Consider the following 23070-nt stretch of genomic DNA (forward strand, 5'->3'; position numbering starts at 1 on the left):
AGTCAGGGCAGGTCAACCACCTGCTTGGCTCTCCTGCCCGGTTTCAGTGTCAGGGGGTGGTGGATCGGTCATCTCATTCAGCTGACATGTCAAGAACGCGTGCGTGACAACAGCGTAACACTCGGCTGTTGCAACACCGGCGGGGGGACACGCGTGGTGAAACGCCGCGATGGGTCAGAGAAAGTATCGCAGATCACGAGGCATCAGCAATAATGCATGCAACAACGCTGCACTGGTTAAGGTAAGCTTTATTGTTTAGTGTCGTCGTTTCACAACAGTGCTGTCTAAAACCAAACTTGGACCCATTAAAACATAGAAATTAACGTATTTTAACTAGTATTAAATAAACAATTGAATGGTTCAATCAAGTTTGGTCGTCTGAAGAGAGTGAACGTTTCCAGCTGTTATTCATGTTAACTTCCTCTGCGATAAATAAATTAATGCGTAAAAATTACACTCGACGTGCAAACATGTGACTTGTACACGTGATCGCACGCGATAGGGGACAATGAGTCTTTCTAAGTGTAGATACACACACGCAAGTTAAAACTGGTTGTCAAACTTTTACTGGCTTAATACTGTGTTTTAGTTCTAACGTAACACCTGCTTCACGTCGCTGGTCACCGACACGCTCCGACTGAATACAGCTGAACTCCTGCACTACGATCTACCCGACGGAAACTTCGCCAGGACTTTCGTTTTGAGCCAGCTAACCACAGTCAGCCACACAGACCCCTGCCGTGACTGGCATGGACACAGCCACCAAGGGCGGCCTTTTTACACTCCCTCCACGAACGCTCCGTCTCGCTCACCGGGAGGAGCGGGGCCGGGCACTCCGCGACACGACACCAGCCCTCTCGTTACTGCCGCGTCCACGAGGGCGGAGACCCACCGAGGCCTCTCCCTGGTGCTCTGTTCGGGCACACCGTCTAGCCACTGCCTTAGGCACCGTACAACCCTTCGTGGGGTTCTACCACTCGTGCCTCTAAGCAGGTGCAACGCAGTTTGGTCCACAGGTACCCAGGAAGCTCTAGACCCCACAGGTTTAGCAAACACGGCGGGGTGGGGGGGTGCCTCCCTCTTTCTCAGTAATCTTCCCCTTCGCGAGATTCTGAAGCTATCATTCCAAGCCCATCTAGGAGGCTCCCCTTTACACGCTGAGGGTCTCCGAGGAGGCAATGCCCTACAAAGACCTCTTTCCCTCCGGGCCCAACTCCTCCGATGAGGAACACTCCTCTTCCCTGGGCTATTTAACCCCCTTCTGCAGGGGAGGCGGTCATCCTCCCGAGTCATCCCACTTGCCCGTGACCTTCCTTGTCTTGGCCTCCTGTGTGGCAGGAGGACCCGAGGTGCCCGGGGCCTTGCCCACACACTCAAGGGAGAGCCAGACGTACTCTGGCCTTGAGCCCTTTTAACAGGAGGTTCAAAATCTCAGCCGTTAGCCCCCGCCCCCTCCCCACTGGTCTGCCCAAACCACTAAACAGGGCCCACAGGGTCCCTCTGGTCAGAATCTCGCTCTCCATGGGACTCGAAATCCCATTGCAAGTGCTGCGCTGGGGAAGTGCTGCGTGAGCGTGTCTCTGCACGAGCCTCCCCACGTGCCGACTCCACCCTCCTGGCCGACAACTTTTGCGAGGCCTCCACCCAGCGCCACCATCCGGCCTCCGACAGGGGGCCACACTTCCCCGCCCCACCACCTCCTGTTTGGGGGGCTGGCTAGGGCCGCTTGCGTTCCAGAGGTTCCCTCCCCCAGCCCCTGCTCGGCTCCCTGGCGCGCTTGACACCGCCGACGCCGCTGTCCGACGAGCGGAGGGGCTACCGGTTGTCGCGCCGCGGCGAATTCTGATTTTGATTGGTATAACCACGAAGACAATTATGATGAAAGCGTGGGCGGTTACGATCACATTAGAGATTTGATCATTTCCCGGGGAAAGGGTGCCCCGGTTGGCTTAATTCTGCTCGAATTAGAATACTTAATGCAGTTCCCACTATTCGTGCTCAGGCCCCAAAGATGAGATACAGGGTACCGATGTCATTGTGATTAGTGGAGAATAATCAACAAATCAGGGTCACTGGTAGGATGGCCGAACGTTTCGGGGCTGCCGCCTCACCTGGCTACTCACCCATGAGCGGGGGGCTCAGCGCGGTTGCCCCTGTGGGGCAGCCACAACCTGTGGGGCAGCCACAACCTGTGGGGCAGCCACAACCTGTGGGGCAGCCACAACCTGTGGGGCAACCACAACCTGTGGGGCAACCACAACCTCGGGAGCCGCGTGCAGCACCGCTTCTCTGCTCGCTTTTGCCCCGCGGAGTTTTGGCAGCAAATTCTTCCCCACCCACGCGCATTCAGGGCGCTGAATTGAACACATTCTGTTGAAAGGAATGCTGCCAACGCTGCACAGCACTTTCACGCCAAATCAGCCTCAATATGCAGCGCTGTGCTGCTTATCAGCGGTCCTGGCGGCAAACGATTACCTGCAGGGCGTCTTGAACGTGTTGCCCATCATAAGACTTCTTTTGAAACGACTCGCAGATGCTATCTTTTGAGTTTTACTACAGAGCTAAAAGAACACACTTTGCCGAGCCCCCACTCGCAAACTCAAAACACGGAGCAGGAGGTGGTGGAGGGGTCACGTGGTGCGGAGGGGTTTCCCCTCCGGGCACTAGAAGTTACAATAATAACAAATTGATGAGTTACAATAATAACAAACTGATGAGTTCAAGTGTATCCAATTGGAGCGTGTCGGCGACCACCGCATAAAGCAAACCATGTCCACGGGTGGGTACGCAATGACTGTTAAAAGCACTGTAACAAGCCTGTACGCCCAGGACATTGCACTTAGGTTGTGAAGTTACAGTCTGTCCGTACGACAATGGCACAATGTGATGCGCTGCGACACGGTGACCTAGTCCCCGGCTTCCATCTTGATGTGTGGTGGTTCTCCAGCAAGCACGGCCGAGGGGACCACGCTGCTCCTCTGCTTCCTCAGCCCCTTGCTCTCATTCTGCAGCTTCTGCCGGATGTAGCTCTTGATCTGAGTGTCCGTCTCCATTGGGAAGAAGTGCAGCACCACCCCTGTGAATGCATGCATAAGCCAGGTCACTGCCTCCAGTCGGTCCGAACCAGGCACACTTCGTTCTCTAATTTTGTCACCCTTCCACCGCGCCTCCGAGTAGCACGGTGGGCTACGTAAGGTACAAAATAAGTTAATATTTAATTATGGCTGCATAAGCAAAGGAAAATAACAAGGCAACCGCACAGACCAGCAAAGAAGATTTATCCCACTTTTCTAAGAATCCTTCACAGATTACCATAAATAAGTTATTTGACACTTTTGAATGGATCAAATGGCCAAGTCTATAAGATATTTTATAATTTAATATTTAATGATCAGTTATGCATATCATTCTATTTGAGGATGTACAGTGCATGAACACTGCAAGTGCTGAGCAAAATCTAGTGTGTGTCAGGTTGCTTCCCCAATTTTTGAAAAGAATTTTACGTGGGAAAACTGCAAAATGTAATTTCTCAAGTCTATAAATTTTGGAAATAAAATGTTAATGACATTTTCATGCAGTTATAAATACATGCTATTGGCAGTACTGGAAGACAGTTAAATACTTGACTGATCGCAAAATTATCTCTCAATGGGAAGAACTAAAAAGTACAAAACACATTTTCAACGTATGCTTTGCCACGCAAGTGTTTCTAATTAAAACACAAATATTTTTTTTTATTTCTTTGTCCCAGTTTTACTCTAATTGGGCTATCAGCATCACGTGATGAGTTGAAGACTGTTTAGAAGTGTCGGACAGCAGTGCATTACTTTGCGTTCAATGACTACCTGTGGAAGAAGATGTCACAGAACTGATTCTGAAATCTTAAGTGTCCGCTTATGCATGGACAGCTCCCCAGATTTGAAATCAAGATCTCAGCTATGCCAGCTTAGCACTGAGACGTCTAAGCCCACTGGTCACCTCCAAATATAAACATTCTTAAAATCACTTAATGTTTTTTCCACTTTTAAATTTAGGCTCACAACAATAAATATAAATGTAGTGCAATCCTCGGCATTAACACACAAATAGGTAGAGTGTAATAAAATGAAATAATTGTGACTTTTAGTTTATCCCTGTCTTCAGATGAACGTCTAGTTGTAGCTCTAGTCAGATGCTGCCTTAAGTGTTACAAAAACAAATACCATCCTCATGCATGAACGCACATACATAAAAGAAGAACAGCTTGCATTTTTGCCAATTAACATCACCATAGTTTCAACGGTAAAACAAAAGTTCCAAAGCGGTTGCAAAACATTTTCTCAATTAGGGAATGCCACCGGCATAACATTGCCTTGATTAAAGGCAGACACACCATATGGAAACTCATTTCCTGGCCAGATGGATAAGGTGCCACACCAATGAATATTGCGGCAGTGAGTCAAGTCGGCCCATCATATGAAACTATTCTGTGTGATAAGGACCGGGCCTTTCACACAGCCCTTGATGACAGATTAGCTTCATTACAATTTAACATCCGTACAAAACGGGTGTTTAACCACAAACATAATTTTTTTTTAAACTTGTTTTTACAATGGGACGATCTCTTAGGACACAATACGAATGTGTCGCCAGTCTCAACTCAAACCTTTCATTCATAAAAAAAACACTTGTCCAATATTTGCAATTGTTACAGCCAAAGTACATTCCATATGAACCGTCTGAGCTGCACCCTGTATTTATGTATTCAGGTGAGCGATGTGTGATGCTCATGCGCACTGCCTGGGCCGTCTTGTTCCTGCCCTCGCTCCTGTTCTGGACGCTGTATGTGTGCATTGCCATTGTACAACGTATTCTGTTTACGTTATAGACTTAAACGCGTGTGCTATGTACAAGTCACTTGATACCCTGGACACTCTTGCAAATGAGATTATCCATCAAGCAATTTTGCACGTAAAAAAAATTGGAATATAAGTCTAGTTAGTATTGCCTTTGTAGCTGGCATTTTTAATATCCTATTATCTTTTTCTCCACATGCAAAATATGGAACTGTTGCGATGGAACTGCCTGCCCTGTGCATCCACTTCACTGGCCTATCTCGTGTACTGGGTAAGGCGGTATGCAAAATTACAATCAGGTTGAAAGAATCGAGTCGAGTCACCACGTGCTAACAAAACTTAGTCATATAAAATGTTCTGCCAGGATACGAGTGATATTCTGGAACAGTTGTGCGTATGTGAGCACACATACACAGGCCAATTGCACTGCCTGCTGTCACCATTCCACAGAGGTGCGGTTTATTTTGTTTCAACTTGTTAAGACTGTTATATCCCTTTATGGGAAAATCACGAGTGGTTGTCCATGGTGAGACTCGTCCTCACCATATGAATATGGATTGTCCACCACTAGCTCAGGGCCGTAAAACAGGAGATGAACACAAATACCTCAATGACCTTCTTTTACACAGACATCACTTTGACTTTCACTTTTTATTTAATTTATTCTGACAGCTTCCGAATGGATTCAACGTTGGCCTGACCATTCTTAAACAGGGACAAATCGCCCTCTGCTGTCTGAAGTCGTGCTGCGTACATTAGGAAGTAACCCACCACAAAGGGATGTCTCAAAGACGGTGCTCTTATCAATGTGAGAGAAATCTTGAGCTCGTGGTAGAAATTCGATCGTCTATGCAAAGGACAAACCAATGTTGACATCCCACAAAACAGTACTAGTTTTACTGACCCAGAACAGAAGATGGGCCAGGTCAAGCCCCTCGACCAGAATTTAAACAAACGACTCTGCCAGTGAAGTGCTCCGTCACTGCGCCCATCGGCTCGATATATTCCATTTCTGTACGGCATTCGCTTTTTATTGACCACGATTGCAGTTTTGGAAAGCAGTAAGAATGGCACCACATGTGAACACAATGAATAAGTCGTCATCAAGATTTATAATGCATCTCATTATCTCATTGAATAGCATGACAGCGTGAGCAATGGCTTGATTTAGGGGACTTAACGGTGGTAGAAACTCGTTTAAAGGGTACCTGGCCAGGCATGGTAGCGCATGCCTGTGATACAGCACTCTGGAGGGCGTAGGAGGGTTGGGGGGGATCACGTACATATTTGATCGGCTCCCAACATCGCGAGGCTAGGAGGTGACCATGAGGTGGCAGCAGAGCAAATGGGTTGGGGAACATCTGTGTAGACCTTTTGAGAGTTATTGCATCTCGTGCGTGGGGCTTCTCCACGCACTGTGCTCTGCTCTCGGGGTTCTTTTTGCTCTTAAAAAGAAATCGGCCAAAATAGGCCCCCAAAAAAAGATCCTGAAAAAGTACTGAGACCCAGGGAGGCAATATTATCACGGGAGAGAAATCATGCACGGCTCCTGTAACACTTTACAACATGTGTTTGTTCTCAGTGGCATTTAATTGCCAATATCCTTACGTTTCACGCAGCACAATGAGATGACGGTACTTGACGTGTGAAATCACGACATTAGATCACCACGTAATGATGTCATCGGGAGCTGGAGACGCCAATGCGGCACAAATGCCAAGGGAAATGTTTTGGCAACCTTTTATCAAATCTGACAGTTTTACTTCGAATAAGGCTCGAATACCAACACAATTTATTGTAGAGTTTTGTTCATATTGGACCACATTCACGGGAATTATCACGCGCACCCCGCTCTAGATGGACGGATGGAGCTTACGCATTAACACTTTCACCCTTAGTTGCATTAAAAACTATTTTAAAAATATAAGGATGAATGTTATTTTGATGTTACATCGATGGGTTTTTCAACCCTGCGAGGGTGATGTGACCGGGTCAGAGCGGCGGGTGTTGCATCGGCGTGCGGCATCGCCGGGGACTCACGGATGATCTCCATGAGCTCGGCGGAGGGCAGGGCAGGCTTCACGAAGCTGGGCTCCTTGTTAGAGGCCGTGCCCGTGATGGAGTGCGACGCCATGAACTCGCGCGTGTACAGCGACGACAGGAGCTTGTTGGTGAACTTCTGGGCGCTCTCGCAGCCCTTAAACCTCCACAGCAGCTCCATCGTGATGAACTTCCGTGAGCGGGGCACAAGGTGACAAGCGAACACACACACACATGGTGGAAATCATGTTCTGTTCGAACGGAAAGAGGGGGGGGTGGTGAGGCTGCCAGTTGCAATTGCGTCCGTGTATGTATGTTGTGGGGAGCAGTAGTGCAAAGGTTCGCGCACTGCGCTACGAACCCGGTGACCCGATTTCAATTCCTGATCATGGCCAACACCGGTGACGATTATCTGAAACGGTCCTGGGCCTCAAATGAGTACCAAGTGCGATGTGTAAAAACATCGTCATGGGGAGACAAAGGCGATCGGGCATGGTGCTGGTCACCCACCCCCTCGTGTGCCGTGCGGGCCTTCATAGGTGCTCGCTAACAGCACTTGCCCCAACAGTCTGTTACAGGCTATACGTGGGGATCTTTGTCTTTGTATGAACGTTGAACTTCTTTTGCACCCATGTGTAGCCAACCGTGCTATTTGGAGCCCAGCGCACTCTTCACAACTGTACAGACAGCCAAGACAGCACCTACTGTGAGGCATCAGGAATATACAGGGAAAGCGATTAAATGTAAAGGGGTTCTGGAACGAATTTGAACAACAAATTACAAAGACCGTTTATCTAATAAATACGTGCCCAGGCTGCGTGCTCCAGACCGTCCGTGAAGCTTCCTAAAATGATGGTCAGGTCCTCGATCACAGCGCCCAAGGGTGTCTAACATCGCACCGTCTCCCTCTCTCCCGCGTCAGCTTCTCCTGTTCACCTGCTCCCCCTCCCACCCTCCAGTGTTTGTTCCCTACTCTAGTTCTGTGTCTTGAGATGCAGTTGCATTTTCATGCTTTTTAAATACAATGTGTTATAGTTGTCACACAGCAGACAATGAACGGGGAACGAATGAGTGGGTTTGACTCGCAACAATGTGAACGCCAAGGTATTTCAGGTCACTCATACTCAGACGCATTTTGAGCTCGTTTCTGTTGGTGGTTGTGCATCAACGGCTTTAATCTCCATGTCCCTATGTCCAAAACAAATCTATTGATTGAAATCTCACTAATGCGAATTTGCATCGTGTGGTACTGTCCCATCTAGCGGTCCTGACTTTACCAGCACTGGAACAGCTGATGGACCGAGTCGATCATAACCGTAATGACTCGGTTGGAAGCCAGAGGCTCTACCAACCGAGCTGCAGCTCAACAACATGTACAAAGTGATGTCTTTAATTACAAAGTGACATCAAGATATCTTACACTCCTGTCTCATCACTGCTTGTCGGCTACATCATTTACATTGTATCCGTTATCATCTGCTTAAAGCACATGGAAAGATGAAAACATGAATTGGCTCATTGGGTTTTATCATGTACAACTCTTTGAATGAAGCATCATTTGCAGCAGACCTATAGCTATTCCCATGATGAAAGTCTCGTAAAAAATATTTTAAATGATAATTATTTACAACAAAGAGTAAAATACTGTTGTGGATCTAATCAGCCTGATCAACACACACCAGAGTAGCATGAATACATATTTCAATCGGGTGGCAGGCTGGCGGAGTGGTCATAGATGTGCCTCACAGCAACAACGCCTGGATTAAATTCCAGACTTGGGCGCCTTTCTGTGTAATGTTTATATGTTTTTCTCCTGCTCTACATGGATTTCCTCTGGGTTCTTCAGTTTCCTCCCAGAGCTAAAATTACCGACAATGTAACCCACGTTGGCCAAACATCCCAATGTTGAAAAATAACCTGCAAATCACTCAAATGTTATTACACATTGAAACATCGCCCCCTACTGCGAAAACCTGGCAGGACCCTCCTAAAGAAGAGTTAAGACTCGGCGAGACTTTCCTGGGTGAAAACAGGCAGGTGGCATCCTGTGAAAGCCTTCGTTACAGCACCGACTGCAGAAGCAGGCAGGAGCAGGTAAACGAGAGAAAATGACACCGCAGCAAGACACACTGGCCAGGCTGCATCCGCTTTGTCTTGTATCTAGACACACGTTGTCATCGCGACGGGCACGCACCACCCTGTGCGGGAGCCACACCCCACTCGGAGGTGCACCAATTATATGATTTATTGTTAGTGGTTGCTGCTTGCTGAACAGAAATGTAGTATGAACAAGGAATGGAAGTTTACTGACATTGCCTTGAGCAACAAAGTCGATGCACAATTCAACTTAAGACAGAATAAAAAAAAATGTGTGCCTATGATCACGAGGGTGGGATCGTTTGTAGCAAGTAATAGACTGGCAAGAGCCTCGAGTTATTTTGTTATTGGTTTAGCAGAGACATTGAGAGCTTGAGTCTTAGAAGTATTAAAAGTGATAAGTCTATTGCGGCTGCACTGCAGAAGCAGAGGTAAACGTGACACTAGAATCGATTCTGGCTGCTGCAGAATTCTTTAGCATCAGCCAGAGTGTAAAATGTGGACCTGCAATGTAGCTTCATTCCACCAGCATGAGTAGGTGTGGTAGCTTGTTAGGGAAAGAAGACCATGAATGAACGAAAGCAAAGGGTGGGGGTAGGAGATCCGCGAGGCATACATGCACGCACGGAAAGTGGGTCAGGGCATACGCCATATTTACTTATGTTATACTTAGAAAAAGCAAAGCCATTGATCTTCTTGGCACAACAATCTCATCTGACCTGTTATGGAATGTCTATGTTACTAATTTAGCCAATGATGCATCCAGGAATGTTTTTTTTTATTTTCCATACCAAGCCTTCTACTTTAACACATTGTCACCAGATGAAGAATAATGTTGTCCTATCTGAGGTGAAGAAACCAGTTTCTACCTCACTAAACTGGATAAGATTCAACGTTGACTGACGATCCAGCACTCATTGATTCACTGCAGTCGCTCGCTCATCGGCGGCGAGTCACCTCCATATAACTCCTTGTAAGGTATAGCCCTGCAATTGCTGGCTTACAGCACTCCTGACAGTAGGGCCTCTACTATAGGGAATGCCCAAGGGTGTTTTGGCCTACTCTTCTACACTGGCCAGACGTCTTAAAATAGGTGGGAGTACCCACACTTTACCACACCAAACACGTGACCTGCCGATTGACTAACTAGTAGCGCAGAGCACTAACCACTGTGCCACCGCCCCCTGTACACATACGCATCCACACAATTGTTAACATCATCATGCCCCTCACGCAGAAGAATACGAATGGACCTTACTTCTGTCTTTATCGGTTTGACATCGAGGGGTTGCAGTGGTTTCATCTCAGACTCTTCTTCCTGAAACTGCTGCTCTTCTCGGGAGAGGAACTGAATACGAGCACAATCCTCTTCCAGGGCCACCTCCTGGTCTTCAATGACCTGCAGCCTCTGCTGCTCGGCCGGGCTTCCATGGCCGTCCGCGCAAAACTGTTGTCTTGGGTACAAAAACTTTTCAGCTGCCGCCGTGCCAACGCTGTCCAATGCAAACATTCTGTTCGTCCTCGTGGACTCCTCCATCTGGTGGCCGTACGAAACGGCAGGCGAGTTTTGTTTACCCTCCACGTTCTCTGCGTGCAGAGGCAACGGTTGCCCCCAAGAGCACTCCGCTGCGGAGCTCGGGCACGGCCGCTTGTCCTTTGGCTCTTCGCACTTCACCGCCACCGAATGCTCAGGTTCGGTGTCCAACACCCACACTTCCGCGGGGCCGCAGTTCAGGTCCGTCCGAGTTTGGTCCGCGACGTCGTGAAGGGCGTCGCTCAAGCACGGCCCGTCCCACGACCGCTCGCCGTGCCCCGCCAGCTCCGTGCTCTGCGCCGAAGCCGTGGAGTGGCTCGGCGACACAGGAGGATCCCGGCAGGTCCCAGAATGCAGCAGTGCATCCGTCTGCCCGACCAGCCTCTCCACGCGGTCAGCCAGCATCCCCAGCCCTGCGGCGCACGCACACACACACGCGCGGGGAAGCAGGGCGATCGGATGTGTCAGGATTCGATTGGATGGCGAGACATCCCGATTCTCACGAAATGTCCAAGAGTTAATTTGCAGACATTGTATCTCAACGAATGATTGTGTTCCTGAAGGGCTTGTGTTTATGAATACTACATTAAATAAATGGATTTTGAATGGGCCATTAGAGGGTAATAAAGCAAGGCAAATAACGCCAGCTAAAGAGTCTGAAATGAGCACCACTCAACACTCATTTGTGCATGGGGACAGTCTAACAGACGTTTAAATACTGGTGAGAGATACACAGTTTCCTTTGCAAAGGATACTCATCTCAACAGGCCCGTCCCAAGGTTAGAAATAATATTCACGTACTACATATACATACCACTAACCCACGAAGAACTAACTGATGTCAGTAATTTGTTCATCAACTTAGTCACTAACAATCAGATAGATAGATTGTAAATGTTGTGGATTTGCTCTCCAACACAGCGGTGTGCTGTACTAGTAACGAATTGCATGTTCTGTTTACGTGACAAACCTGACTAATTGGCTGTGTCGGGTGGTGGTGGGTTGAACGACACATTTATATTTACGTGATCTAACCCAAGAAAGCCTTTCTTATGGAATCAAGATAGTTTGGCAGTTTCATAAAAAAACATGGAGCAATATCTAGTTGCTGGGTATTACACTCGACTAACATCTCACCTTTGAATCACAAATCAGTGAGTTAATCCAGTCACATGCACTCACCGTACCAAAACTCTGTCACATCAGAGAATGACTCGATAATAATGTTGCGAATACCATAGCGCGTATGTACATTTAACTTTTTTCGCACCGGACATATACAACTGTGTTAATCAGAGGTGTTGTGTGACGAGAGAAATGGACGGATGACTAACTTCGTCAAAATATTCAAATGTTAGAATTTTTATATCAAAGCCAACACAGAGCCAAGCTGAAGTTACCCCACAAAGCACCCAGCCTCCCACATGCGGCTAAAGCGCATTACCAGTAAGGCAGCGGATCTGGTTCTTGAGATGCCTGTTTTCTGCCTGCAGAGCAATCACCATGTTCTTGAGTTCTTCCTTTGACTTTTCTTCAAGAAGCCAGTCCTGCTGGAGAAAAACAGCAAGCATTAGTGACAAAAAATGGACCAATCCAATTGCACACTAATTACAATTAGACAACGTTCCAAAAGGGTCAAAGAATCAACAAAGTTGATGAAGTGACTTAAAGTTGTCATGGACTACTTTTCACGCAGTCGATTACTCAAGCTCCTTTGTAAATGGCAGCCAGCCCCACATCACGTCCTCCGAAGGAAGGAAACATTCAAAGCCACATCCGGCGAGACATCTCTGATGAGGACATCAACAAGCCCCGCCCATGACCTCCCATCCAGCGGCACGAATGGAAACAAAGGTGAGACTGTTCTCCCCAAAAAATTATTGTTATTATCCGATAAGCAATCAATTACTTACTCATCAAATGTTTTACCGAATAAATACATTTAAATAAAGATACTCAACTTTTCACGTAACAAGGAGCAGAGCTGTTACTGTAACATTTTTTTTCCTATTAAACGAATTATTCCTCTTGGACCATTTTCCATGTGTTTTGCGCGTTATGCGTTTTTCAACTGCAGTGCGTTGTAACAGGCGAAAAACTTGTCCACAACCATACAAATATTGGCACCATTCCTGCAAGCGCACCGCATTTTTTTTTATTTGTCCTGTGGTATAGAAAAGGCTGTTTTCATATTCCTCAAAACAGCAAAAAAAATGTATGCATTGCACAATGCAGTATAGATTTCTTATCAAGTGTGGTGTTGGTGGTACACAGGCACGTGTTCTCAAAGTCATACATTATGTCTCAATGCCTACAGCCAGCACTAGATAAGCTGCCTACTGTGAGTTTTATGCACGCAGAATTAATGAATTACGCACTAAAATTAAAATGTAACAGATAATGCATGCAATACACGGAGACATTTTGCTATACGCACGGAGATCGCATGAGAGAAAGAGATGACTCATGAGTGGAGTCTTAAAATAGGGGCGCATTCAGATTCATGAAGGTCTTTCTCACAGATGTCCAATGATGTGGACCGCTAAACTACTGTATGTATGTAGTTTTTGTTTAATAGGAGGTACAGAAATGATTCAATAATCCGTATTCCAAATTTCGAACCACCATATTGGGGCGCCATGGTGGCGAGATGTTAACTTCCTCGCCTGGTATACAGGATGCCATGGGTTCGATCCTAACCCTGACACCTGCTGTATATTTGGAGTTTGCATGTTCTCCCCCTGGTGTGGAGTTTTCTCCGGGTCCTCTGCTCTTCCCTCCACATTTAGAATAACGCGACGCGTTTAGGTACTGAGCACAGCTAAATACCTAAACTCCACGAGTTTACTTTTTGTTTTGTTTTTAGCCAAACAGGTAAATACTAAGCCTGGTAAAAATGGCTAGAGATCAACTTCAGACGCAGTACACTTCATATTTAATGCTTCAGACACGGCAGTCACAACACATGTAAACATAATAGGTGCAGTTCATGCTTGCAGAAAACTGTACACACTCAACAAATGTTGAATCATGCATTTATCTATAAATAACCTGACTGCGGGTATATTGGGGGAAATGCAGTGAATATTTAATAAAAGAAAGTCTTGTAAGTGGTAATGCTGATATATGGATGTTGTTTTTTTTGGAAACATCCAATTTCAACAATGAAAAATTAGTATATCAGTTGGGAGCTCCATAACAGTTTTTTTTGGGTTAGATCGCGTAAATATATAAATGCGTCGTTAAACCCGCCACCACCCGACACAGCCAACTAGTAAGATTTGTCACGTAAACAGAACGTGGCCAATTCGTCACTAGTACAGCACACCGGTGTGTTGGAGAGCCAAGCCACAACATTTACAAACGGAATACGATGTTTCGCCAGTAATTGCAACCAGCTTCATCAGGCGACAGCCAGATTTGTGGAGGAGTCCACCTGTTTCGTCCTTAAATAGAGGCGTTGGTGCGATGACGTCACTTGTGTGCTCTTCTTGCGCGAAGTGGGGGGAGGGGGGGATTAATGAATGCAGTATTAATGACTATGGGCATCCATTGCCGTTTGAGTTTTTAATATGGTAATCAACGCACATGATGCATGTGCATTATGCAAGCCCATGTTCGTGTACTTCCTGTCGATTGTGTGAACTAAAATAGTGGTACCAACAGTAATCCCCATTGAAGTATGGTGACCTGTATAGGCATCCATTTAAACAAAAGTATTATTTGATGATTCGCTTCCAAACACCAATACGTCTGCATCCGATCGGTTTAAAAAAAAAATTATTTCTCTCAATTTCTATAAATTCTCTCATTAGTCTTGTCCAGCAGTAACTAGTATTGCACAGAACTTCAACATTATCAAACTCAATTGAGTGTCCTTGTTGGCACGCATGACCTGCCGCTGCCGACAGTGTATTTGGGAGTATTGAATGTCTTTGGTGTTGATCATTTGTCCTGTTTGCCCAACATAACATTTGCCACACGTGTAATTAATCCGGTACACACTTTCTGTTGATAGCTTCGTTAATACATCTTTTGTAGCAAATATTAATTCTGTATTTCATGTATCGTGCCAAATGTGGCTCGGATGTTTTGTTTTCCAAACATCTGGCTAGTTTATCAGTTACTCCCGCAATGTACGGTATTTTAATAGTTTTAACTACTTGGTCAGTTTCAATTCTCGTGTTATTTGATTTGGTTTTGGAATTCAATTCCTTCCTGATCTGTGCATCATTGTAACCGTTCAATTTCAGCGCTTCTTTAACATGTTTAATTTCACTTCTCAGACTATCACCATCTGACACTTTCTTAGCCCAATGTATGAGCGTCTTGACGAGAGCAAATTTCTGTGTGGGGTGATGGTGCGACTCTGCATTCAGATAGGCGTCAGTGTGAATTTTCTTTCGGTAAACGCTGTGTTATTTTACCATTTCGACCACGTCCGAGCCCAATATCCAGAAATGGTAAAGTTCTGACAGCTTCCACTTCCATGGTGAACTGGATGGATGGTTTTTGCGAGTTAACATTTGAATAGTTGTGATGAGCAGCACACACATCCACACCAGCACATTCCCCAAAGTAGATTATCGGTTATTTGGCGTTGCCGCAGAGTCTATTTAAAGCTTAACAAAAACTCTAGAGTGAGAAATAGGGCTCCTTGATCTTGTACATCGAATATAGCCTTGCAGTTAAGGTGCCACTCTCAGGTCCCATGGTTCCATCTTCTTGTGAAATGGTTCATTTTTATAGATATAATAAAACCCAAAGGAAGCATTAAATGGAACACAGTATTCCGTTCGAGTGGCATGCAGGTAGAACTCTCTTCGTAATTAAACAAACTGCTGAATTTACCCTCAACCCTGGCTTCACATAGAGCACAGAACATTTTTTGTTTCACAACGCTAAATTGGGAATTATGAAATACATTTCAACACCCCTTGCTCTCAAGCCAGTGACAGAAAAACACATGACTGGAGTTGCATGTTTTTTTCCTAAACATCACTGGGCACTGACTATCATTTCATGATAGCGATGAATTAAAAGTATTCCTTATCTGAGACAAACTAAAAATACCATAATGAGACCATAAGAAAAAGTGGTAAACAAAACGGATACTACAATAGCACAGTGAAACATCTCAAAGCCACACTCAAATAAGCCAGTGTTTGGGGTAATCCGGAAATAAATACAAATATATAAATTAATAAACGTCCCTTTTTTACACTCTTGAGTGGAAAACTGTTCGTGCGCTAATTAAACTATTTTTTTTATTTTACCAGGCAAGGCCCAGCGAGCTATATTGCTCTTTTACAGAAGCAACCTGGCAACAAATGAGAGCTCAACAAAGTGGCTTATCATGCGAAAATTTATAGCAGCCAAATACCCTAAAAACGCACGTTTTTAAATGTGGAGGGAAAAACCGGAGGACCTGGAGAAAAATCGACACGACTACAGGGAGAACATTAAAACTCCAAATATACAGCAGCAGGCGTCAGGGTCGGGATCGAACCCACAGCCTCCTGTACACAAGGCGAGGTAGTTAACATCTCCTAGCCACCGTGGCGCCAATTAACCTTCCTGCAGTAGCACACGAATTGTGTGTGTTGTGCACGAGTAATGGTTAAGCGATGTGAAGATGTTGCTGTTTGGAAATTGGTTAACCGGTACCCTTGGACACACCCCTCTCTTCCACGTGCATTGACACGTCTCTCTCGTGCTTGTCATATTTGACAAATATATGCAATGAATTATTCAAGCCCCGTCAGAATATCTCTACAGCCTTCAACATCTAATAAACCTCAGCCTTCTACCACGACTTAATGGTGCCAGTGATGCGGATTGAACTGTACAGGAATGATTTCTTAAGTGTTATTCAATTGTACATTTTAAATACACATTGCTCAAATCAACACTGATAGGTAACCATCACTAAATATAAAATGCATCATGAACTCTCATGTATTTTTCTTCATGGACTATGTGTGTAAATAAATCTGAGAGGATCATAGATTTTATTAAGTAATACTGGTGATACCACAGTTGTGGCAAAAACAACTTACATGAGTTATCACTGGGCTGCCGATTAACTACCATTCTTATTTACAATATAAACACAGCATGACATTTATACGGACACAGACGCAAACAGCAAGACATAGACAACACATCGAACGCCTAATGAAATTAGGGTGAGACATTCTGGCGCAGCACACACAAAGAAAACAACACATTCCAACACAAATGCAGTAGAGACACGTGCTTAAACTCATTCTTAACAAACAACATAACACGGATGACAACAACATTCACTACTAAGCACAGTGCCTGTGCTCAAAAGGCCACGGATAACGTTTAAAAGCGTGCTGCTGACAGGACGTCACATGACACAGCAATTCATTATGGGTTGACAGGCTCCTGACTGAGACTTGTTGTACAAGGCCTCTTCAGCTCCCGTGTGCTGCTTGCACTGCCTGGCATCCTACTGGACAGTCGCCACTGCCAGTTGCTAGTAGACTTGTTCGTAAATCTCCTCTATGAACTTCAGTTAACATTGCTGGTATAATTCCAAAAAACACATTACTATAAAAAAAAACTCAGTAAAATTTGTATTCAACTTCATTTTTTAGCCAATGCTGTATACATTTTTACAGTAATTTCCTAGACGAACAGAAGACACAAAGGCATGCAGCAACTGAGCATGTGAACTGCATCACAAGGCCAATGAAGCCATACGTATCGAGGAAGCCCAATTGCAGAGCATTTCTCAGAGATGGCTAATATCCTTCAAATACTCATCTAATCAAATTAAGACGAGGCCAGCGCACAGTGTCGGTAGAACTAGTGTCTGAATGGCAAATAGCAGCTTTGTACGGAGGTACAAGTCTAGCAAAGACAGAGGAGGGCATGAACAAAGCTGAAAATACCTCATTTGACAATCTCGACAAAGCCATAAGAAGTACATTGTGATAAGTACATTGCCCACGAGCTGGTCACGTGGTTAACATAGCTAATACCAAGGGTGGAACGATTCTCTCCACATTTCAGATTACAACTGTCGTGATTCTGGGTCATGAGTCAATGCAAGAATTGATTATTTTCGTCATAGCCTCAAGTGGCTGGAGGGGTCACAGGAACCCATTACATACAACATATACAAATTGAAAAACATTGCTTTTTAAGTAATTTGATGCATGTATCAATAGCTTAATGAATATTAATCCAAATTGATCGATGATTTAATACATAGTTAAAACCATGGTCAATACTATGCGAGACTACTACGCTGCCATCACAGATCTTGGAGTCAAATCCAGAAAACCACTAAAAATGAAACACGTTGCGTAACAAGTTGATGGTTTCATCCCGGCCACTCATGACTATCCTAAACAATCTCATCTGTCTTTACACTTAAATAAGCATAATTCAGCTCTGAAAACTCAAATATTTTAGTTTGTCACGCTACAAACACTTTTTCAGGGAATATAGAATGATGCGCTACCTAATGTGGGTAACAGGCCTTACTGAAGGGACTTAAGAAGCAGTTACGTGATGAAATATTCCTGGGAAATTTTGACATGGGCACGCAGAATAAAGCGCAAATGAAATTCGACTGTGGGATGATAATACATTGCCCAGGTTTGAAAGCGATGATACCGCCCATGGGAAGTAAGAAAGTGAAATGGCGAAGCGCACGATTTGTGCGAATGTCCAGTCAATATTCCATCATTCAAATATTTATATGAATAAGCAGCAGTAACCAGATATCCGTGACACATAACAGCTGATCCATTTAAAAATACTGAAAAAAAACAGTTGTGAGCCAGGGTTAATGATAGTGGGAAAGAATGTTCAGCCTCTGCACTTGAACAACAAACTGCCATCGCTGTCCCGTTAAATAAGCTGCGACCCATCAATTAGCTCCATTTAAATCATACTGTACCACAACATACAATAACACTAAAGTAGCGAGTGAGAGCGTTTGAGATAAAATAAAAGCAATCCTTTAGTGCAGTCAACAGAAAGTCTGAATCCCAAAAACACACGTACATGGCATCGCGACAAATACCATAACACAGGGCCACACGTATGAAATGAAAATAGTGACAATGATATTAAAATACATTGGCACAAAACGACCAGTTATGCAAACAAACTAGCAGTGGCCATGGAGTCCACAGTGACACGTGCATGCCACAATAGGCTGCTCGTGACAGCCAGTGGCACGCACACAACGAAGCAGTGGCACGCAGTGACACACAAAGGGGCCACGGAGTGACACATCGCCATCAGAGCGCCACAGGAAACGTCCACGGAGACACACGCAGCTGCAGTAATAAAACTGTCCTCGCGGTGTGAGGCCAGCTGCACCACAATGGCTCGATTGCCCTCAACGCAACAAACGCACAGCAAAACAAAACCACGTGTGCAGCAGCAGCGGCTCACACAAGACACACGCGGTAGTTCTGATTAGCACGGATGGCTACGTACGGTGCGAAAGAGAGTTCACCAAACAGCCCAACAATGGCACACAGAGTGACACACATTGTGACTGACCGTGGCGACGACAAGCCGCACTGGCACACAGTCACATGGCGAGGGTGGTGGCACGCCAGCATCACAGACGGTCACACAATTGGCACCTTGTGCAAGTGACGCGGCGCCTACACAATGGCAGATTTATACAACAGGCACACATAGGTCGGAACTTCGTGCTACATTCCCTGCCCCGTTTAAAGTCCAAGAAGAAGACCCTCCAAAGCCTCACCCCGAGTCAACACCGACAACATGAATATACACACTGTCACTATACAGCAGCGAGATGCCATACAAATCCGAATTGTATCGTATACATGGTATTGTACACACAGCTACTGTACCACACGTGATATACAAATGGGGCCGTGGTTGGGACAGTTGTAAAGAGGAGATCACACGGCCGCACGATCGGGTGACAGTGCCACACAGAGCTCCGTGTGTGTCTCGGGGTCTGACAGTGTTCCACACGGCCAGCAGTAACAACAGCACGGGCGAACCACACGCACAGTGCCACACCAGTGCTACACTCGCAGTGACACACGGTGGCGGAAAATGTCCACCGGTGACATCATCCACAGTGGCACTGCCCCTCCAGTCGCTGATAGCAAACACCACGCGCCACATTGAGACGCCGTTCCACATGCACACATCAGGGAAGGTGACACATCAGGGAAGGTGACACATCAGGGAAGGTGACACATCAGGGACGGTGACACATCAGGGAAGGTGACACATCAGGAAAGGTGACACACGGTGACACATGCGATGTCCCCTTGTGAGAAACGGTGGCGAACCGTCACAATCACACACAGACACACACTGGCATGGAACACCAAGACACAATCACACACAGACACACACTGGCATGGAACACCAAGACACAATCACACACAGACACACACTGGCATGGAACACCAAGTCACAATCACACACAGACACACACTGGCATGGAACACCAAGACACAATCACACACAGACACACACTGGCATGGAACGCCAAGTCACAATCACACACAGACACACACTGGCATGGAACACCAAGACACAATCACACACAGACACACACTGGCATGGAACACCAAGTCACAATCACACACAGACACACACTGGCATGGAACACCAAGACACAATCACACACAGACACACACTGGCATGGAACACCAAGACACAATCACACACAGACACACACTGGCATGGAACACCAAGACACAATCACACACAGACACACACTGGCATGGAACACCAAGACACGTTCCACACAGACACCCAGTGCCACGCGCAGAGTGGCAAGGTTCGTGTCACCCTGTGGCTCCACAGTGACACGGTCACAACAACTTCCTCATCGCTCCACAGAAACGGTGGCACAGTGAAATGGTGACACAGTGAAATGGTGACACAGTGAAATGGTGACACAGTTAAATGGTGACACAGTGAAACGGTGACACGTGTACTACTCTGGGGTCAGACTACGCGATAAACTCATATTCCCACACGCTGGCTGACATGATACCCCAGTGTTACATAATGTCCCGGTGACAAGTGGCACAGAGCACCAAAGTGTTCACGGTGATTTGGGTATCCCATACAGTGCCACATACTGACAGTGGCATACAACACCGTTACAGTGACCCACACTCACTAACACAGTTCCACAGTGATGCGTGGCCACGCACACATTTATATTGTCAGTGATCCTTTGCTGCACACAATTACTGTTCCTCGCGCAATGGCACAGTGCCACACACCACACAGTGACACATTTCAAGTGACAAACTTCATACGGTGACACTCCCACACACACTGACGCAGGCCAACACATTGCCCCACAGCGATACACTGTGCCACCCACTCTCTTCAGGCACAGTGACACGGTACCACACAGCAGTGGCACTCAGCGAGACAGTAGTGACACACACAGTGACACACACAGTGACCCACAGTAGTGACACACACACACACACTGTGACCCACAGTAGTGACACACACACACAGTGACCCACAGTAGTGACACACACACACAGTGACCCACAGTAGTGACACACACACTGTAACCCACAGTAGTGACACACACACTGTAACCCACAGTAGTGACACACACACACACACTGTGACCCACAGTAGTGACACACACACTGTGACCCACAGTAGTGACACACACACTGTAACCCACAGTAGTGACACACACACTGTAACCCACAGTAGTGACACACACACACACACTGTGACCCACAGTAGTGACACACACACTGTGACCCACAGTAGTGACACACACACACACTGTGACCCATAGTAGTGACACACACACACACTGTGACCCACAGAAGTGACACACACACTGTGACCCACAGTAGTGACACACACACAGTGTGACCCACAGTAGTGACACACACACAGTGTGACCCACAGTAGTGACACACACAGTGTGACCCACAGTAGTGACACACACACACTGTGACCCACAGTAGTGACACACACACTGTGACCCATAGTAGTGACACACACACACTGTGACCCACAGTAATGACACACACACCATGCCACAGTGGCGTACAGTTATTCAACACAGTGAGCCATGCCCACTGAGTGACATCGTGCCAAACAATGACACTGTAAGCTACAAAAGTGCCACACGCTGCTGTAGTTACATACACAGTAGTGACACACACACAGTGGTGACACACACACAGTCGTGACACACACACAGTGGTGACACACACAAACAGTGACACGGTGTCACACACCGGCTCTCTGTAGGCACCATCGGGCCCGATTCTCCGACTCGGGACGCGGCGCCGCTTCGCCTCCCCGTTCACCGCCCCGCGCCTCTGCTGTTGTTGTTGCTGCTGTTGTTGCTGATGGTACTGATGATGCTGTAGAGGGTGGTGGTGATTAAGATCCCCGTGCGTGACCAGGCGAGCAGGGCGATGGTGGCTTATTGGCAGCCCCGGGCCGGCCTCCTGCTGCCCGCGGTGCTCCCCCTCCCCCTCCTCCTCGTGGTGCTGCTGCTGCTGCTGATGATGATGTCGCCCCCCATCAGCAGCAAATCGCTGGCGGGACATGGCCCTTACTCAGCTCCAGCCTCGTCCTGTCGCTGCTGCTGCTGCCTCTCACCTCCCTCCCGGGCCCCGAGCTCAGCCCTCAGCCCGGTCCCACTGCGTCTCCCTCGCCTCCTGCTCGTCCCAGAGGCCCCGGGCTGAGCGGGGGGTGCCGCCCGTGCCCGGATGCCTCCTCCCCTTCCTCCTCCTCCTCCCTCGTGTGCACCCAACCCCCCCAACCCCCCTCAAAGAAGACAAAGATGGGCCGTGTCGCCTGAGCGGGACTGCTGGTGCCAGGGCTGTGTCTTCGTCGCGAGTGGCAGGCACCTGTGAAGGCCGGCACGTGGCACGGGGCGGGTGGCCGCCCTTTGTCACCCCAGGGGCGATGTTTACTACGCACCGCGCCAGGTGCTCACTTTGAGGCTGAGTTGACCTAGGGGGAGGCCCAGGACCGGTTCAGATAATCTTCACCGGTGTTGGCCGTGAGCGGGAATCGAACTCGGATCGCCAGGTTCGTAAGTGAAGCGTAGCGCTAACAGCTCCACTGCCGCTCCCCATTCAACCCCATCAACTCCAACACCCCCCCCACCCCGAGACGCTCACGAGTGGTATTGCCCACTTCAACCGTGGTGGCTCGCGCATTCCGATTGGTCGGTGCCTTCGCACGTGACGGACGGGGCCCGCTACATTACGGACCGTACCAAGGTGTGAGCCCATGCAGGGGGATCGTGTGGGAAAAACCACGGTGAGTTTAAAGCAGGGGGGTGAGGAAGCTTTTTTTCTGCCAAGGGTCATTTGGATATTTATAACATTATTCGCGGGCCATACAAAATTATCAACTTAAAAATTAGCCCGTTATATTTGGTCAAACATTTTCTTAACTCACCCCTAATGTGATGGCTGGAACTGCTTCTCTTTGGCGAGGCGTGTGATGTGAGCTGGTGTTGATGATGTTGCTGCTACTCGCAACTGATTTTCCAGGTTTGCTTCGAGA

The 23070-nt window shown here is 47.0% G+C and overlaps 1 protein-coding gene across 2 annotated transcripts; it reads right to left on the reverse strand.

Moving 5' to 3' along the window:
• Positions 1 to 245: 245 nt before the first annotated feature.
• BEND6 (BEN domain containing 6) lies at positions 246 to 22285 on the reverse strand. 2 transcript variants are annotated; one of them, XM_078860630.1, is made up of 6 exons: positions 21783 to 22285; positions 11951 to 12053; positions 10231 to 10919; positions 6876 to 7065; positions 5607 to 5682; positions 3029 to 3076 (listed from the first exon to the last, which is right to left on the reverse strand). In XM_078860630.1, exons 1-5 carry the CDS (start codon positions 22098 to 22100, stop codon positions 5639 to 5641), a joined length of 1344 nt encoding a protein of 447 aa, XP_078716756.1. In that variant the 5' UTR covers positions 22101 to 22285; the 3' UTR covers positions 3029 to 3076; positions 5607 to 5638. The 2 variants fall into 2 exon arrangements, with proteins under 2 accessions (XP_078716755.1, XP_078716756.1); XM_078860629.1 differs by lacking the exon at positions 5607 to 5682 and having other exon boundaries at positions 246 to 3076.
• Between the last annotated feature and the right edge of the window lie 785 nt (positions 22286 to 23070).

Source organism: Lampetra fluviatilis, chromosome 10, assembly GCF_964198595.1.
Source record: "Lampetra fluviatilis chromosome 10, kcLamFluv1.1, whole genome shotgun sequence".
In the NCBI taxonomy this organism is placed as follows: Eukaryota; Metazoa; Chordata; class Hyperoartia; order Petromyzontiformes; family Petromyzontidae; genus Lampetra; species Lampetra fluviatilis.

Bases quoted from the DNA above. Each gene is read 5' to 3' on its own strand.
- BEND6 (XM_078860629.1), bottom strand. From the start codon at position 22,100: ATGTCCCGCCAGCGATTTGCTGCTGATGGGGGGCGACATCATCATCAG. The intron at 10,920-11,950 runs GTAATGCGCTTT...CGTGCGCCGCAG, and splicing joins CCAGATCCGCTGCCTTACTG to GGCTGGGGATGCTGGCTGAC. The intron at 7,066-10,230 runs GTAAGGTCCATT...CGCTCACGGAAG, and splicing joins TCAAACCGATAAAGACAGAA to TTCATCACGATGGAGCTGCT.